This window comes from Diceros bicornis, chromosome 29 (genome assembly GCF_020826845.1).
Source record: "Diceros bicornis minor isolate mBicDic1 chromosome 29, mDicBic1.mat.cur, whole genome shotgun sequence".
NCBI classification, from domain to species: Eukaryota; Metazoa; Chordata; class Mammalia; order Perissodactyla; family Rhinocerotidae; genus Diceros; species Diceros bicornis.
In genome coordinates this window covers 30,914,835-30,934,400 of record NC_080768.1, presented here as the reverse complement: position 1 = coordinate 30,934,400, position 19,566 = coordinate 30,914,835, and the positions used below count along the sequence as shown (strand labels likewise).

The 19,566-nt window shown below is 47.4% G+C and overlaps 1 protein-coding gene across 1 annotated transcript; it reads left to right on the top strand.

The window, feature by feature from the left end:
* The first annotated feature begins 2,277 nt into the window (after nt 1-2,277).
* Nucleotides 2,278-8,209, top strand: DUSP26 (dual specificity phosphatase 26). Its single transcript, XM_058525185.1, has 4 exons — nt 2,278-2,365; nt 4,383-4,678; nt 6,121-6,335; nt 7,318-8,209. The coding sequence occupies exons 2-4, from the start codon at nt 4,458-4,460 to the stop codon at nt 7,515-7,517; spliced, it is 636 nt and encodes a 211-aa protein (XP_058381168.1). The 5' UTR covers nt 2,278-2,365; nt 4,383-4,457; the 3' UTR covers nt 7,518-8,209.
* Nucleotides 8,210-19,566: the final 11,357 nt, after the last annotated feature.

Sequence of the window (19,566 nt, the reverse complement as noted above, 5' to 3'; positions counted from 1 at the left end):
TTTGGAGGGCAGAGGGCAATTCTTTTGAGACCATTTGGAAATCTCTTCCTATCTTTCAGTCGCCTCATTTTTCCATCTCTGTCCTGTTCATTCTAGTGTAGTGTATCCATCATGACTTCCAGTATTGGGAACAGAGATTTAAACAAATGTAGAAACATGTGAAGTAAAATATAGCTCATAGATCCTTTGATAGACGTCTATATGAGCACAAAGAAGGAAATGGACAAATAAGAGGATCCAGAAAGGCTTTATAGATGAAGTGACCCTTCGGCCTTGTCTTGAAGTATGAAAGTTTGGAATCAGAGAGCCCTGGGTTTGGGCCCATGCTCTGCCACTCACTAGCTGTGGGTGAGTTAACTAATCTGGCCAAGTGTCAGTCTCCTCATGTAGTCAACAGGAGAATAATACCACCTAAAAGGTGGGTGGGATTAAATGAGCTGATAAATGTGAAAGCCCAAGGAATTGACAGATAATAAACTATCAATACTGCTGTTTCTCTTCCCTTCCTCCCCTTTCCTGTCCAACCTTCTCCCTGCTAACTCTTTCCTCCGTTCTCCCTCCTCCTCTCCATCCTTGGTTTAGTTTGGTGTCACCTGGAAACATAATAAACCTCCTAGTTACAAAGAAAAGTACAAAGCCGCTTGAGTGGTAGGTTGAGCCCTGGAAGTGGTCCTGATGAAGATGTTATCCATGGACAGTTTCTATGGTTACCCATAAACATCTGCCCACATTGATCATTGTATGCTTTACAGCATATTTTCCCAGCTTTTTGAGAAAAGTGCAAGGCAGGGTTGAAACGCAAGTCTTGCTAAAGATCGAGATCAAATTCATCTACATCTTCTCAACCTACCAACCCTTAAGACTCTGTCACTTAAAATGAGGTGACTGTGATATGTGCTTTTTCACAATTCGATTTGTGGCAATTTTTTACCTGGGTTTTCCTGGATCTACAAATTAAAATTTCAAATTTCCCAGATCAATTCTTTGTTTTAAATTACGAGGATTCCATTTTGTCATATAACTAGTATACCAAGAAGGCACAGGGAAAATGGGAAGGAACTGTTTGCTTCTCTACAGAGGAAAAGGCTAGGAGGAGGGAAATTCATTTTCGAGGGTGGCCTGTGATGGACCCTCCTCTATAGCACAGAACCGACCTGGGGATTGGGTCACTTTGGCCTGTACTTTCTCTGACCCAGAGAGCAAAGCTTCATCTGCCGCCCCTGTGGGAATGTAGTCAATCCTGATTTCAGCTACAGTTGATCCCATCTACTCATCCTAAGCGATGTCCAACCTTATCTATTTCCTGCCTTCCTCTTGCGAGACAGCTCTCCTGGTGTCCGTGTCCCCTGATTCTCAACATCATCTGATAACATTCACTATGGCCCCACCTCCCCCATCACAGGAGCTGGGCACTGGGGAAGACAACACAGTCTTTGCCTTCAAAGTGTTTACAGTCTGGGAGCTGACAAGGCACTGCCAGTAAGAAGCAGGGAAGCTAACAGGCAAAGAGGTATGGATGTGAACTTCTTCAGAAGTTCAGGGAAAGTGGAGTTCACTATGAGCTGAGCTGGTGGAAATGGCTTCCTGATAGAAGTCCATTGTGTGGGGGGCACTCGTTTAGAAAGCGTTAAGGACGTAAACTTCCTGCCAGGGTTGAAGCTCAGCTCTGGTGATAACTAGTGTGTGTCCTGGGCAAACTACTTAGCCTCTCTGGGCCTCAGTCTCCTCCAAAAACCAGGATAATAATAATGCTCCCTACCTCATAGACTTGTGGTGAGGATAAAATGAGTTAAGATATGTGAAACAGGTGGTATATAGTAAATACTAATAAAGGTTACCGACTATTTTTATTTACGACATGGTGTTCTTGAGGACGAGAAATATACAAGTATACACAATCGTGTCTATGTGATTAATTAACGTTGTCTGGGGAGGAGCGTGTGTGTTTAAGACACTATCTAGGACGACTTGTATAATGCCATCTTTAGGCAAAATGCCTCGTTATCGGCGCAGCTCGGGAACACACATCCACACGAGCCTGCACGAGGCGGGGCTGCTCGGGCTGCGCGGTGTGTCTGGTCTGTGAACACCGCCGGCTCGGAGCGCGGCGGGCCGGCCCACGCTGCGTGTCCACCCGGACCGCAGGGTGTGAGACTGTGTCCCTGTGTGTCATCGACTGATGTGAGCCCTGCTTCGACGTGCGTGTCATGGCTTAAAAATAGATGCTAATCCGTCAGCGGGTCCGGCGGTGGCAGCGCGGCGGCGGGGCGGGGGCAGCACAGCGCGGCGGCGGCGGGAGAGTCATGGCCGCGGGGCTGCCGGCGCCCGCGATCCGCCTCCGGGACTGAGACCCCACCGCGCACAGGTAGAGGGGCTGCGGCGGGTGGTCGCCTTCCCGGCCGGGGGCAGGCGCGCAGATCGCGGCTGGGGGGAGCGCGGGCTCGGGGGCCGGGGCCTGCGAGCCGAGCCAGCTGCGCTCTCCCGGGCTCCCGCCCTCCACGCTCAGCGCCAGGCTGTCTGCGTTGGCAAGGGCTGGGGCGACAGCCATGAACCTGTTACAACCGCGACAGCAGCCGGAGGGAGGGGGGCCGCGGACCCGGGCCCCGAAAGCTGGCGGATGGGCTTGGAGAATGCCGAGGGGTGTCTCCCGGGACAGAATGGGGCTTCTCCACCCCGAGGAGAAAGATTGTCCCACGGAGCTCCTTCCTACACCTGGCCTCCTTCCTGCTTCCCTTTACCAGTCAGCGTCACCCAGGCAGCAGAAGCTGTTTCCAGAAAAGGTTGTTTTGGAATAAAGTGATGGGGTTTAGGCCTAAAGAGAGAGGAAGATGATGATGATGGTGATATAATGATTGATGATGATGGTGATATAATGATGATGATGATGGTGATGATGATGATGATGATGATAAGCATAATGATGATGATGGCTGTGGTGCTATATTTCTTTGCTCCTTCTGACCCAGCCATCGAAAAAATATTTCTCCCTAAACCCTCTAAGATCCAGTCTCCCTTCACCAGTGCTGATCCTAACACCCCTGCTTCTTAAGCCCTGAAAGTGCTTGGTCTCTTTCCTGGTGGAACGAGAGAGCTGGGCCCTGGCTGAGAGTGTGGGATGGGGCCCAGAGTATGGGCAAGAAAAAGATGGCCTCTCACTGCTGGACTTTCGGTTGAGGTCTCTGGGGCACAAGACTGGGAAGGGAGTGGGAGGGGGACTCTTTGGCCAGCCCACCTTCTCAGACGTGCAGAACCATAGCCTGAGAGGAGGGGGAGGAGGAGGGCTCTTGTTCCAGCAGCCTCTCTGCGTGAGGGTCCCAGGGCAGGTCTCAAAGGCTGACCCTTCCCAGCTCTGCAGCTCAATGTATGGTCCCACTTTCAGAAGGACCAGCTGTCCACAGAGAGTCAGAGGCACTCCTGCTAAGCCCCTCATTGCTGACCCCATGTGCTTCATAGGGTCACTTGATTCCAAAAGCAGGACAGGTGGTGATTCCAGCCTCCCAGCCCCTGGGCCTGGCAAGAGCCCTCATCCTTTCCTTTCCTCTCCCCTCTCCAGTGCCCCACCCTCTGCCTCTCCCACACATACACCTAGACACAATACTCCAGCCCTGCCTCGCCTCAGAAATTCTCACAGTAGAGATGAGGTTTAATCAATCATTTCTTTATGCGATCGAAGGAGGTGGTTTGCCTGTTGTGTGCCTAGATTGGCATCTTCTTTCATTAGCTCATGCATTCAGCAAGTATTTTTCAAAAACTTACACTTCCTCTTTATTGCTATTCCCCACTCACCCCATCCCCAACACACACTTCCCACAGCAGGCTTATCTCTGAGGCTGTGATGGGGCAGGAATGAGTTAAGGCAGCCCATCTCTCTTGCACCATGGAAGTAGGCTTGGCATGGGTCATGGCCCCAGCTGGGTAGTCTTCCTGCTGATTCTCTCTTGATGGGTCCAAAGCCACCCCCACCCCCATCCCAGCTCCCTAGCCTCTCTGCCTGTCGCCCCAGGCAGATGAGACCCAGATTCAGGCTGGCAAGAGCTCCAGCAGTGGGCACTGCCACCCAAACAACAAATGTTTGTGTTTGTATTTATGCATGTGTGTTGGGAGTGGGGGTGGGGTGGTGGAGCACAAACCCAGCAGCTGGGCTGCTCCCTGTCCCCGTAAACAAGGACATGTGACTCTCCCACCTCCTTGCGTGGCAGAGCCAAAAAGCAGGGAGAAAGGAGCTGCCGCAGCTGAAGAAGATAATCCTGGAGGCCCCGCCAGGGCCAGACTTACCTTCCCTCCCTTGAGAATCTTCTCCCTGGGGTGCAGCCCAGTTGGCCGGCAGGGAAGCAGCTGCTGTGGACTCACTCAGGTGTGTCTCACATCCCTTCCTCTTCCAGCAACAGCTACCTGGAGACTGACCCACCAGCCCCACAGCCACCCCTGCAGCTGCCGCGGTTTCTGCCTCCTCTAAGATGTGCCCTGGTAACTGGCTCTGGGCTTCCATGACTTTTATGGCTCGCTTCTCCCGGAGTAGCTCAAGGTCTCCTGTCCGCACTAGAGGGGCCCTGGAGGAGATGCCAACCGTTCAGCATCCCTTTCTCAATGTCTTTGAGTTGGAGAGGCTCCTCTACACAGGCAAGACAGCCTGTAACCACGCTGATGAGGTCTGGCCGGGCCTCTATCTCGGAGACCAGTATGTACCTGGCAGACTGGGACCATGGCTGAGTGTGTGTGTGTGTGCGTGCACATGTGTGTGTGTGCGTGCAAGAGGAAAAGAAAAGGGTGGAAGAGAGGCATTGCATTGTGTTGTTGGTTCCAGGTTGGGGAGGGGGGAGGGGGCTTGGGCAGAGAATGGAGGCTGGAAGGTTTGGGGGAGTTTGGGCAGGATTATTGATATACCCACCTCTTGACAGACAGACTCTGTTCAAGTAATAATATCATTCATTTAGCAAGTATTTATAATTGAGTGCCAATGCTATGTACCAGACATAAGAGATGACTTCTCTGACCTTCCATCTATCGTGCTATGGCTCAGAAAAAAGGCAGTCATTGGGAGCCAGGAACAGTGAGTTGTCAGCTGAAGGGTTGACCAAGCAAAGTCGCAGTGTATGCAGAGGTTCCGCAAGAAGGGGGCTGTGGAGAGAAGAGCATCAAAGGAAGAGTGGTCCCCACTTCTCTCGCTCAAGGATTTTATAGTATACAAGGAGTTTTTCACATGCATTTTCTCTCTTAATCTTCACAACAGCCTTGTGAGGTAGGTACTACTACCCCCAGGTTACAGATGAGGAAACTGAAGCTCAGAGAAGTTGTGACTGGCCCAAGGTCACATGGGTCGTAAGTAGCAGAGCCAAGACTTGGAGGTTCAAGTTCAGTGCTCTTCCTGCTTGAGGAATTTGCAGTGGACAGGGCGTTTGCCCTGAGATACGACCATGTTGCCTGAGAGGGGTCTACCACTGAGCTGAGGGGTGTGGGCCATGTGAACACCTGAGGGTGACATCATGAAACAGGGTAAATGTGAGCATGGAATACCCGGCAAAACACAAGAAGCTTCTGGTTGTCCAAGAGAGTATAAAATACTGGGAGAGTTAGGTGTGGGAGCAAGTGTCAGAATCGTATCTTCTCAAGGTTAGCGGGGACATTAAATGTGAGTGGGTCACCTGATGTCCACATTCCCACTGCTGCATCCATACCTGCACGTTGACCTCCTCTCTCTGCTGGAATACCCCAGGGACAGGAAATAACTCTCTCCGAAGACTCTCCAGTCTTTCTTCAGCTAGATTCCACTGTTAGAATGTACTTCCTTACACAAAGTACAGATCCAGCAAGTTCTTCCTACAGATCAAGTAAAATTCCACTGCCTCAGAGCACTCGTTCAATATTTTATTATGGCTATTGTCCACCCACCCCCTTAGTCTTCTCTTCTCCAGGTAAAACCTCCCCAGTACTCTCCACCCTTGCTCAAGGACAAGACTCCAGGTCATTGCCCATCTTGGTTCCTCCCTTCTGGGTCGTCAGTAAGGAAAGCGGAGGCCTGGAGCTGATGATGTTAGCTAGGCAGTGGACAGGGTAGGGAAAAGGGCTTCTTCCTTCACAGCCTAGCTGCCCCACTCTCCCTCTAACCTCTACTCAATGCAGGGACATAGCTAACAACAGCCGTGAACTCCGTCGCCTGGGCATCACCCACGTCCTCAATGCCTCACACAGCAGGTGGCGAGGCACGCCCGAGGCCTACCAGGGGCTGGGCATCCGCTACCTGGGTGTCGAGGCCCACGACTCGCCAGCCTTTGACATGAGCATCCACTTCCAGACGGCTGCTGACTTCATCCACCGGGCGCTGAGTCAGCCGGGAGGTAGGAGGGAAAGCAAGAAGGAGGGAAGGACCGATGGATGTTGAGTTAGGGAACAGCCCAAGGGCTCAAGAATGGAGAGAGAGAGAGATTTTAACAACATGACAAAATGCTCTGGAAAGAAAAATACTCTCTCGGGCCAGCCCCGTGGCTTAGCGGTTAAGTGCGCGCGCTCCGCTACTGGAGGCCCGGGTTCGGATCCCGGGCGCGCACTGGCGCATCGCTTCTCCAGCCATGCTGAGGCCGCGTCCCACATACAGCAACTAGAAGGATGTGCAGCTATGACATACAACTATCTACTGGGGCTTTGGGGGGAAAAATAAATAAATAAAATCTTTTAAAAAAAAAAACAGAAAAGAAAAATACTCTCTCAACCACTTTTTAAAGGCAATACATAAAAAGACGGGAAGATAATAATCCAAAATGTTAAGAGAGTGGCAATTTGCACCTGGGTGGTAAGATTATAGGTGACGTATTTTTCAATTTTTTGCTTCTTTACATATTTCTTTACTTTCCAGTTATTTCTACCTTAAGTATGTCTTGCTTTAGTGATGAGAAAAATGTATGTATATGTAAATAAAAAATATGTTAAACACCACCCCAAAAAATGGTTGATAGAAACAGCAAGATAGAAGGGTGGGGGAGATGCGGAAGGGCCGGGTTAGACACAGGATGTTTTCCATCCATGCACTCAGCAAATGTCCACTGAGTCCCTGCTCTGTGCGAAGCTCGGTTTTACATTATTGGTGAGTCTCTACCTTTGAGCCCTTTAGAGGTTTATGGACACTGAGCTGCTGCCTGTTCTCCATCTCATTCATCCATTTGCCGGGATCTGCATTCTTACCCACCTCGTCTGCGCCCCCTTCTGTCTCCATGCACTCTGCTCACCTGTCTTCCTCCTCACCTCTCCATGTAGCCCTCTCCCTAGCCTCCTCCAACCCATCACAAACAGTACCCCAGCTGTCCCTTGTGTCTGTCCTCACAGGGAAGATCCTGGTGCACTGTGCCGTGGGAGTGAGCCGATCCGCCACCCTGGTTCTGGCCTACCTCATGCTGTACCACCGCCTCACCCTCGTAGAGGCCATCAAGAAAGTCAAGGACCACCGAGGCATCATCCCCAACCGGGGCTTCCTGAGGCAGCTCCTGGCCCTGGACCGCAGGCTGCGGCAGGGTCTGGAGGCATGAGGGGAGGGGAGGGAGGTCAGGCCAGGTGTGTGGGCCCTGGCTCCCAGCTGGAGAGGGGAGGCCCAGGTGGCAGGTAGCAGGAAGCCCAGATAACCCTCCTCTCCTGTAAGCAGGAGAGCAAGAGGGCTGGGACGAGGCCCCAGGCCACTGTTGCTATTTCTCGGGAGGGCATGGGGAGTGAGGTTGGGCAGGGTGGTGGGTGCCCAGGAGGGAGCCGCCCAGGGAAGGGAGCTATAGGTCAGAGTGGTCCCAGGATTCAGACACCACTGGATTCCAGCCAGGGTGCTCCAGTATTCACAGTCCCCTCCCCTCTTTGTGCTCCAGTGTTCCCCTCTCTCTTATCAAAACAAAAGCGCCGCCTCTGTCCTGTGCCTGTGCAGGGAGTCAGGGATGCGGCCAGCATGAATGTGATGGTGTAGATTTGTGGGGAGACAGTAGTGTAGAGACAGACGGTGAAGAGATGGTGTGAAAGCTGTGAAACCAGAGACAGAAACCTACAGACTTGTTACTCCAAGCACAGGAAGAGGAGGTGTGGGAGGGTTGGCACTGTGCCTGTGGGTGCTGGTCGTGGCCAAAAACTGTAGAGGTGCATGACTAGGAGATGATCACTCGCTTGCTAGATCCAAGTTTCAAGGAAAAATAAAGATGGTGAACACGAAGGTGTCTCTTGACGTCATTGACAGCTTGAATGAGTTCCCCACCTCTCTCCTGAGAAACCCAGCCTTGCTGGGGGTAGCAACAGGTCCTGACTCCCTCATACTGGTCATAAGCCCCCACTAACCTTTAAGTCTCCCCCAGTGCTTATGGGGAGTTTTTTCCCAAGTCCAATTTCGCACTCCCTCTGCCAGCGAAATCTTGAACTGTTTTTTCCAGCTATGTCCACACAGGGGCAGCAGAGGACCAAAAACTTGAGGTTTGCAACCACTTTTGAGTAGCAGCTCAGAGGGCACACCCTCCGTTTCCCAAGCTTAAAATGGGTCTATTCACAAGCTCAGAGGTGTAAGAAATATAACTTTATTTTCAAAACGTCAACCTGATTTCTCTATCAAGTCCCCATTCTGGTGGGATGGCAGAATATTCTCTTAAATCAATTCCAGCCCTAAATCCTACAATCAGGGGGTTAGGTTTAGCCTGGTGCCAAGGAATTGGAGGGGAGGGAAGGAGAAGGGATGTAATTGCTTCCTCTTCTAATCTTTCCAGGTTTACCTCAAAGAAGTGTAACATAATCTTCTTAGTAAACTTAGTCAAAAATTAGACTCAACGACCAGAGTCAATAGCGTGGTCTCTCTGTTACCCCAACCACCAAACTGACAGCCACCACATCCCTGCTTTTAAACAAGCTGTGTTCCCAGAACAGAATATCTGCCTGAGTGGGAGAAGGGGATGGGATGGAAGAGGAAGTGAAAAGGAAAGGGGAAAAAAATCACTTACTATATCTAAAGTGTAGATTTTACCCCAAAGTACGGAAACTCAGAATCTCCAGCGGGAAGTTACCTTCTTAGATGATCCATGTCCACTCTCCAACAAGACGTAAATAAATCACCTTTTCAGTATCTTTGACGATAGTCATCAAGCGTTTGCTTGGACACCTTTGATGGGAGGGAACCACTATATAACTCCTGCACCATTTTACCAACTCTAAATATTGGAAAGCTCTAATGTTACACATGCATCATGCAATCATGTTACAGTGGTAGTGAAATGAGGTTGAAAGCTCTGGCAGCCTAGGATCCCAGGCCTGGCTGTAGCACACAGCAATCAGGGCATGTGGGCAAGTAGCTTTACCACGTCCCCACCTAGTTACATACAGTAGTTCTATCTACATCCATGGGGTTAATTAGATATGAGATATAAAGCTCTGAGCACAGTCAGTATTTAATAAGTGTTCTTTCTCTGCTCCATCTCTTGTGACAGCCCTTCCACGATCTGAAGCCAGCTCTCCTGGCTCTCCTGTGTCCTCCCACTTTCAGCTTGATGGCTCTGACTGTTTCCAAGAGTCTGCATTTGTCCTGTTCCAAGTTTCCTCCCCAGCCTTGCCAATATTGGCAGCTCTTTCTCATTGTGGCAACCAGAACTGGTCTCAAGGCTTCCGGCTAGACCTATAAGATGGAAGGCTAGCAAGATCTATTGACTGCGGTCTCCAATTTTGGTTACTGTTGAGGGACAAATTTATCTAAGGAATAGAGTGAGGCCTTCATTAGGAACGTTGATTCTAATTAAAATGCATTGATTCTCTGTGCAAACCATGGGTGAGAGGACTTAAGTATAACTAAAAAAATAAAATAAACAACTCAAGTTCTTAGAGGGACTGACTGTAGCTATGATCTGACCAGTACAGAATACAGTAGAACTGTCACCTCCTGTTTTCTGGTCTAGAAAGTGCATTATTTCTAATGTCAACTACAGCCACAACCATATTTGCACAGTCTGAATGTGCCTAAGCTACATCCCCTAGACTTCTTTCAAGTTGAATAATTTGAGAATTTAATTCTAACTTCTAGTAGAGAGATACAGCTACTAAAGTATATTTGACCAAAGAACAGGCTTCCAGATTATCCTCACAGAGCTGATTATGTATTTTTATTATTTAACAGTCATATTATGGCTATGCCAGGCACTCTGCTCTCTTTACAGATATGAACTCACTTAATCCTCATCAAAACCCCACACAATAGGTGGAATTGTTATTGCTTAGGAATAGGACAACTGAGGTGAAGTAATTTTCCCAAGGACACAAAACAGTGGAAGAACTGGGATTCGAACCCGGTGCTCTGGCTCCAGAATCTGTGTATGTAACCATCATACTGCTATGCCTTAGCTCCCTCTGACTCCACCATTTGAGGTTGTAAATGTGCTTGTGTGTGTGTGTTTGTGTGTGTGTGTGTTGGGGACCTAGATGGTTCAAGGGAGAGAAGAGGGGGCCACAGCCTGGTCATCGCACAGAGAGAGTCAGTCCTATCCACCAAGAGGGCTGAGAGTGACGCCTGTCACAGGCGGGTCTCGCTCTCACCTGCCAAAACCAAGGTTAAAAGTCCAGTCTCCTGCATTTTGCTCTTGGGCAGTTGACTGTTGGAACACAAGCAAAGGACTTGAAAATGAAGAGGAATAAATGTGCTCTTGTTAAATGCATCCTGTGCTTCCAGCCGGCTGAGCCTCGGCCCTGGGGAGCTGCAACCCAAGTCAGTCTTGTCATCCTGCCCTGCTCCTGCCCTTCACCGCCTCCAGCCAGGGCTCTGTGATGTCGACTCAAACCTTTGTGGCAGGGCCCGGAGTCTTGCCGCCTCTGGGGATAGGGAGGAATGTTTGCCCAGGCCTTCACCCCTGTAACTAATCCCAGCTGAGGGGTTCCACAGGGAGAGGCAGCTGAGAGAAAACCACCTCCTCTGAGCCCCAAGGTGGCAGATGGGGCTGGAACGGGAGAGGCGGCTGAGAATTCTGCTGGCTAGAGAGGGCTCGGCGTGGCTGCACTCAGGGGCACCCGCTCGAAAGACCCCTTAAAGAAAAGGCAGCCTGAAGAGAGCGAGAGTGGGCCAGGTTGTAAGGAAAGATAGACACTGTTTATCATAGGCTGTGTCCTCAGAGCTTTTTTTGAGGAAGGAGGAGGAGCAAAAGATCCAAAAGTTTAGGGAAGAGCCCTGTTCACACCCTAATCTCTGGAAGCTATGCATATGCTGCCTCAGGTGGCAAAAGAGTTATCTGCAGATGGGATTAAAACTGCAGCCTTAAAATGGGAGATGACACTGGATTATCCTTGGGCCCAATCACGTGACTCCTAAAAGCAAAGAAGCTTTTCAAACTGTGGTGAGAGATTTGATGAGGACTGGCCCCCAAGGCTTTGAAGACAAGGGAGGGGACCGTGAACTAAGGAATGCGGCCGCCTCTAGAAGCTGGAAAAGGCAGGAAAATGGATTCTTCCCTAGAAACTCCAGGAAGAAACGCAGCCCTGCTGACTGGGCTTGTTTTCAGCCCAATGAGAACTATGTTAGACTTCTGATCTACAAAACTGTAAAATAATAAATTTGCAGTGTTTAAGCCATTAAGTTTGTGGTGATTTGTTACAACAGCAATAGGAAACTAATACAAGCCCCTGGACTCACCAGGAAGACCTCTCCTCGACAACATCCAGCCACTGGTTACGAATGCCAGGACTAATCTCTAACACGGTTTTAAAAATTGAGAACTGGTGACACACAGTACAGGGAGGAGGATTCATCTGTCAAGGGCTTTACATTGGGATAGCAAACAGGCAGTCTGGGAGCAAAACCCTTAGCAGAGGGTGTTCTGTTTTCATGCAGTGTTTCAATAACTGGGAAACATTACACAAAATTTGGATTTCTGGTTTCTCTTAAAAAGTTGAAAGGGGGGCCGACCCAGTGGTGTAGCGGTTAAGTTCCATGTGCTCTGCTCCACTTTGGAGGCCCAGGTTCAAGGGTTCAGATCCCAGGTGCAGACCTACACCACTCGTCAGCCATGCTGTGGCTGCGACCCACATGAAAAATAGAGGAAAACGGACACAGATGTTGGCTCAGGGCTAATCTTCCTCAAGCAAAAAAAGAGGAGGATTGGCAACAGATGTTAGCTCAAGGCGACTCTTCCCCAGCAAAAAAAAACAAAAAGTTGAAAGGGACAGTGAGCCCACATTTGCACGTGACAACAGTCTGAGCAGGGGCTACCCCACTTAGACAAGGTAGTGCCTGCTCTCTAGTTCATAATAACCTATCGCTATTTTCTTACACTGGACCTGCTTCACTCCTTAAATCATTTACCTACAAGCCCTGGGATAAATCAACCCCCCACCACTGTATCCTAATATCTTACCCAGGAGTTTAAGATATTCCTCATCCTAAGACGCCCAGAGTCGTAAGAAGTCCACCTTCCCTCATCTTCTCCCAATCCTCACCCCACCCCCAATCTTGGAATGTTCTGTTTGTGGGCGGTGGTCATGGGCCTTCAAAATGGCCTGGGATTGTTCCCCTGATTTGGCAGACACATAAGCCCTCTGCCAAATTCCTGTTCAGCATCGGCTGGCCTGGGAGAAGGTGGCAGGCACACTCTCTCAGGAAGGAACTTTGGAAGCCAGTGGAAAGAGGCCCAGCCCTGTTCTCGGGAAGCAGGAGGGGAATTTTTTTTTTTTTTTAACAAATAAAATACGTTTTCTTTTTTATTTTTTTTACTGCGAAATTTTTGTTGTACATTATTGTTTATCAGTTACCATGTAAGTGCATCCCTCCACCCCTTGTGCCCACCCCCCACCCCCTTAGCCCCTGGTAACCACCAAACAGTTCTATTTGTGCCTGTGTTGGTTTATCTTCCACATATGAGTGAAATCATGCCCTGTTTGTCTTTCTCTTTCTGGTTTATTTCACTTAACATAATACCCTCCAGGTCCATCCATGTTGTTGCAAATGGGATGATTTTGTCTTTCTTTATGGCTGAGTAGTATTCCATTGTATAGATATACCACATCTTCTTTATCCAATCATCAGTTGAGGGACACCTGGGTTGCTTCCATGTTTTGGCTATAGTGAATAATGCTGTGATGAACATAGGGGTGCCTAAGCTTCTTTGGATTGTTGATTTCAGGTTCGTTGGGTAGATACCCAGTAGTGGGATAGCTGAATCATAAGGTATTTCTATTTTTAATTTTCTGAGGAATCTCCATACTGTTTTCCACAGAGGCTCCACCAGTTTGCATTCCTACCAGCAGTGGATTAGGGTTCCCATTTCTCCACAGCCTCTCCAGCATTTGTTGCTTTTTGTCTTGGTGATTATAGCCATTCTAACGGGTGTAAGGTGATATCTTAGTGTGGTTTTGATTTGCATTTCCCTGATGACTAGTGATGTTGAGCATCTTTTCATGTGCCTATTGGCCATCTGTATATCTTCTTTGGAGAAGTGTCTGTTCATTTCCTCTGCCCATTTTTTGATTGGGTTGTTTGTTTTTTTGTTATTCAGTTGTGTGAGTTCTTTATATATTATGGAGATTAATCCCTTGTCAGATATACGGTTTGCAAATATTTTTTCCCAGCTGGTGGGTTCCCTATTCATTTTGATCCTGGTTTCATTTGGCTTGTAGAAGCTCTTTAATCTGATGAAGTCCCACTTGTTTATTTTTTCTTTTGTTTCCCTTATCTGAGTAGACACGGAATTCAAGAAGATCCCTTTATGGCTGATGGCGAGTAGTGTACTACCTATATTTTCTTCCAGGAGTTTTATAGTTTCAGGTCTCACCTTCAGGTCTTTGATCCATTTTGAGTTAATTTTTGTGTATGGCAATAGAAGATGGTCTACTTTCATTCTTTTGCAAGTGGCTGTCCAGTTTTCCCAGCACCATTTATTGAAGAGACTTTCCTTTCTCCACTGTATGTCCTCAGCTCCTTTGTCAAAGATTAACTATCCATAGATATGAGGTTTTATTTCTGGACTTTCAATTCTGTTCCATTGATCTGTGGGTCTGTTTTTGTACCAGTGCCATGCTGTTTTAATTACTATCGCTTTGTAGTATGTTTTGAAGACAGGGATTGTGATGCCTTCAGCCTTGTTCTTCTTTTTCAGGATTTCTTTAGCTAGACGGGGTCTTTTGTTGCCCCACATGAATGCTAGTATTCTTTGTTCTATTTCTGTGAAGAATGACGTTGGGATTCTGATTGGGATTGCATTGAATCTGTAGATTGCTTTAGGTAGTATGGACATTTTAACAATGTTTATTCTTCCAATCCAAGTGCATGGAATATTTTTCCATTTCTTTATGTCATCATTGATTTCACTCAATAATGTCTTATAGTTTTCATTGTATAGGTCTTTCGCTTCCTTAGTTAAATTTACTCCTAGATACTTTATTCTTTTTGCTGCAACTGTAAATGGGATTGTCCTCTTGAGTTCTCTTTCTGTTATTTCATTGTTGGTATATAGAAATGTAACTGATTTCTGTAAGTTGATTTTGTACCCTGCCACTTGGCTGTAGTTGTTGATTATTTCTAATAGTTTTCCAATGGATTCTTTAGGGTTTTCTATATATAAGATCATGTCATCTGCAAACAGCAAGAGTTTCCCTTCTTCGTTGCCTATTTGGATTCCTTTTATTCCTTTTTCTTGCCTAATTGCTCTGGCCAGAAGCTCCAGTACGGTGTCGAATAAGAGTGGTGAGAGTGGGCAGCCTTGTCTTGTCCCTGTTTTCAGACGGATGGCTTTCAGTTTTTCCCCATTGAGTATGATGTTGGCTGTGTGTTTATCATATATGGCCTTTATTATGTTAAGGAACTTTCCTTCTATACCCATTTTGTTGAGAGTTTTTATCATAAATGGATGTTGGATCTTGTCAAAAGCCTTCTCTGCATCTATTGAGATGATCATATGGTTTTTATTCCTCATTTTGTTAACAGGAAGGGAATGTTTATCAGTGCAAGAGCCAGCTTCTGATGGTCTGCAGACTCACAGAAAGGAAATCCTTCCCCCTAGGCAACTTTCCCTGAGGCAGTTTGTATTTGTGAGAATTCTGAGATTTGTTTGGGTAGGGAAAAATCAGAGGGGAGAGGCGTCTCCTCCCTGGTTCCTGAAGTTCACTCACAAACTGGGTCAGGACTGGATAAGTCCACATTCCCTATCTATCACCTTGACAGAGCCTGACCTCCTAATTCCAGTTGAGGCCAACGGCAGCCCAGAAGAGAAGGCAGGAGAGTTGGTAAAAATATCAACTCAGGAAGGGAGACAGAGTCCTCTTCAAGAGTCTCCGTGTCCCCACCTGAGAGGTGGAGCATGAGTCTGAGTTATACTGGCCAATCAGAACACTCCTCCTTAGCTCCATGCAGGCACTTTGGCCCCTGGTCCACGGATGGAGGGACCCTCAGTTGCATCAGGAGAAAAGAGAGCCTTGTCATAAGATCAGGAAAGGGGTGAAAGGAAGTGAGGTGAGGCTGGACACCCAAGGCAAAGGCTCATTCCATTTTTCTCTGCCAACATATGTCAGGTACAACAAGCTCCCAGCTGCCAAGCAAGACGAGGCTGTGATCCAGCCCAGCTCAGGGCACAGGTGAGTGACCGCAACATCAAAAACACCAGAACTGGAAGGAATCCAGCACTTCTCATTCAATGATTTTCTGATTGTGCTTCACGGAGCCCTAGTATTTCACAGAGCTTTCCTGGGGCCACAGATGTGGAGGGGGGACAGGCAGAGAAACCCCACAGTGATTGAAACAGCGCAGCTCTATTTTTATTTCTTTTATACATGCTGTTTCTGTTCTTAAATATTATTTAATAAAAAGATTCTGCTACTAAAAACAAAAAAAGGTTTGAAAACCACCAGTCTTATCCAATCATTCACTTTGTAATTGAAAAAACTGAGCTCTGGAGAGGTGAATGACTGGAAGTCACAGAGAAGGCACTAACACCAGGACTCAGGAGTAGAGAGCTTGCTCGGCATCCACTAGGTTCCAGTCTCCACTTCTTCCTGTTATTAATAGATCTGCCCTCAGCCCAACCAGACTCATGGCTGTCCAGCTAGAGACTCCATTCCCCAGCCTCCTTTGCAGACAGGTGTGACCATGTGACTAAGTCTCACCAGTGGAATGGGAACAAAACTAATGCTCTATTTCTTACCAAAAGAAATGCTGTCCTCCCACTCCCTTGTGGTTGGAACATAAGACACGTAACTGGTAAACCAGCTTCTACCGTATGAACAAGGAACATATCTTAAGACAGGGCCAAGCAGCCAGAGAAAAGAACCTGGGGCTCTGGGTGACTTCGTGAAGCAGAACCACCTCCCTTCTTTGGAATATTCATGAGGCAGAAATAAACCAGATTGTCTGAGCCTCTGTATTCTTATGGCTCTTTGTACAGTAGCTGTATTATTTATTTATTGCTAAATAAGAAATTATCCCAAAACTCAGTGGCTTAAAACAATAAACATCTGTTGTCTCAAAGTTTCTGTGGGTCAGGAATTCAGGAGCAGCTTAACTGTGTGGTTTTGTCTCAGGGTCTCATGAGGTGGTGGCCAGGGTGCTGGCAGGGCCTGCAGTCACTGAGGCACAACTAAGGCTAAAATACTCACTTCCAAGCTTCTCCAGAGGTGAGTGTCTTTATGACAAGCCTCCTGGCTTCCCCAGAGCAAGTGATCTGAGAGAGAGAGAGAAGGAAACTGCAGGGCATTTTTGTGACCCAGCCTTCAGAGCGAAGCACTGTCACCTCCCATTCTATTTGTTAGGACTCTGAAAGTCCAACCCAATCTCAAGGGAATGGGAACTAGGCTCCACCTCTTGAAGGAAGGAGTATCGAAGATTTCGTGGACATATTTTCAAAGCCACCGTGGTGGCTTGGCTTGTATCCTAATTAATACGCTGGATCTACTGGCTCCTGGTCCTAGGCTGCTTCTGAGCCACGATGCTTCAGGATGCAGTTCAATGATCACCATAACTCACAATTATTGGGGGCTTTTTATGTGCCAGGCACACACCAAGCATTTTTAAAATATTTTCTTCCTCATATGACCCTCTGTGGTAGATTCCAGTACAAGCCCTAATTTTCCAGGGGAGGAAACTAAGGTTTCACATAGTTATTACCATGCCAGACTCCAGAGCCGGGAGCATGTTTTGTGGAGAGAGACTGAGTTTGGTTGGAATTCCATCACCAAAACTTAAAGAGCTATGTGATTTGGGGGAAGATCTAACCTTCTTGGGCTTCCATTTTATCATACAGAAAAGTAGAAAATAGTAACTCCTGAAGGGCTGTGGTGAGGGATAAATGAAAATATGGATAGCACTGAGCACAGGGCATGGACTGCAGTGGGTGGTCAATAAAAGGTGGTTCTCTTCCCTCCTCTGCTTTTTTCTTGAATCTCCACTTTCACACATGAAACAGTTCAGCTCTAGCCTTGAGTATTGGCTTCATTCCAGAAATCCAAAGAGATAGCAGGACTGTGCAGAATTCCTGGGAACTAGGTTAGTCTGAACCCCATAGATTCTGTTTCCTTCCAGGCTCCCAATACCTAGAAAGCATCAGGGGATGCTTAAGAGATACTTAGGAAAAAGCCCCAGACATTATCCCAGAACTGACCCAGCCTCTAGGTCACACCAATGCCTTTTTCTCCTATTGGTCTTCCCATGTGGTTGGGAGCTGGGGGAGGGAGTGGGGAAATTGCTAGTTCATGTTCCTGGAGAACCACAGACCAGGACCTGGGGGCATTGCTGGGTAAATAACGAACACCTTGGGCCAAGAGTTGCATCAGTTCCCTAAAAGCATCCTGGTACTGAGACATCCAGGGCATATGGACAGAAGACGGCCAGATCTTTTAAGAATAAAATGAGTGAAGGGCCTCATTTGCCCAAAGGTACAATGAACAACTCTCCACCCCTTCAAAGAATTGCATGTTCCTCTCATAAAAATTATTTTCTTAAGAAATGAAAGTTTGGGGAAATGCTGTGACAATTTACCTCATTAGCATTCTCTTCCATATTTTAAGGATGGATTTGGAGGCCCATGGAAGAAGGAGTCTCTTACTAAAGGTGAAATGGGGTGATTAAGGCTTCTGGCCCCATGCTCCTCCACAGAATTAGCTCTCTCTCCCCAAAGTGTTTCTCTAGTGCTTGCAAGCCTCAAAACAGGGAGTGTATTAGAGGGTGTTAGGATGGGGCAGTGGAAATAAAGAGAATCCCTGACTCCTGAGAAGTTTTTCTGGAGGCCTAGTATTACCTTTCTCTCTTTCCATGGAAGATTTAGAAACAGAATTCTACTTCAGATTTCTCAAGTGGCTTTGAATGTATAATCCATCATCTTCTTTACTGTTTCAGTTTCTTCCTCAATAAAATAAGCAGACTTGCCTTCCTGACTCACAAGAACTGGGGATATGAACCATCATGTCATTGGCGGGGGTGGGGGAGGTGAGTTATCTAAATTGTATTGACATAATGTGATAGCACCTTCAGTCTAGGAAAACGCTGGGATTGAACCAAGCTTTTCAAGGATGCCCAAGACCAAAGCCCTTCAACCAGCATCTCCCAATCTAAGCCATCTTCTTTTTTTGGTGAGGAATATTGGCCCTGGGCTAACATCAGTGCCCATCTTCCTCTACTTTATATGGGACGCCGCCACAGCATGGCTTGACAAGCAGTGTGTCATTGCGTGCCTGGGATCCGAACTAGCTACCCCCGTGCTGCAGCAGCAGAGCGCACGCACTTAACCGCTGTACCACCGAGCTGGCCCCTGTATGGTCATTTATACACAGGCACGTACATACATCCATTCCAAAAATATTTAATGAACCAGACACTGGAACCACCATAAAAGTGGTTCATACCTTGAAAAATCGCTTATGAGGAGGGCTCATGAAGGTATCAAATTCAGGAAATCACATACTTATCTTTATAATCCCATAGCATTACTACATTGTACACGCAAAGTGTTGAAAGAGATGCAGATAGGGAAAAGCTGATCCTGAGGAGCCACAGAAGAGGTGAATTTTCAGGTGTCTCTTACAAATGGTCAGGCACAGAAAGAAAAAGGGCATTCCACACATAGGCAATGCTACATACAAAATCACAGTCCAGAGGGAATAGACTGTGTTCGAGGAACAACAGCAGAGCTTCCTGGCTGACAAACAGTGTAGAGAAGAGTGCATTGGTTTTAGAAAACAGGCCAAGGCCAGACTGGAACGATTTGAATGTCACACTTGAGAGTTTCACTTTATCCTGTAAACACCAGAGACCAATAGTTATTAAGCAAGAGAAATAAATGATCAGATTTATGTTTTAGAAACATAACTCTGGAGCCAGCAGGGAGGATGGACTCGAGAGTAACATCAGAGCATTATTTCTCTCAGCATAACTGCCTGAGAATTTTGAGGGACAAGGCACGTTAAATGAACGTTTCTGGGGCTCTCACCTTTAACTATTGAATCAGAATCTCTAAGCTGGAGGCCTGATAATTAGCACATGTAGCACCTCTAACATAACGGTGATTCTTGCCAGCTCTAAAGTCTGAGACGTGGGCAAAAATCAGAGAGGCCAGTTAGGAAGCTTTTGCAATTGTCCAATTAGGAGATGAAATGAGTTGGATCTGT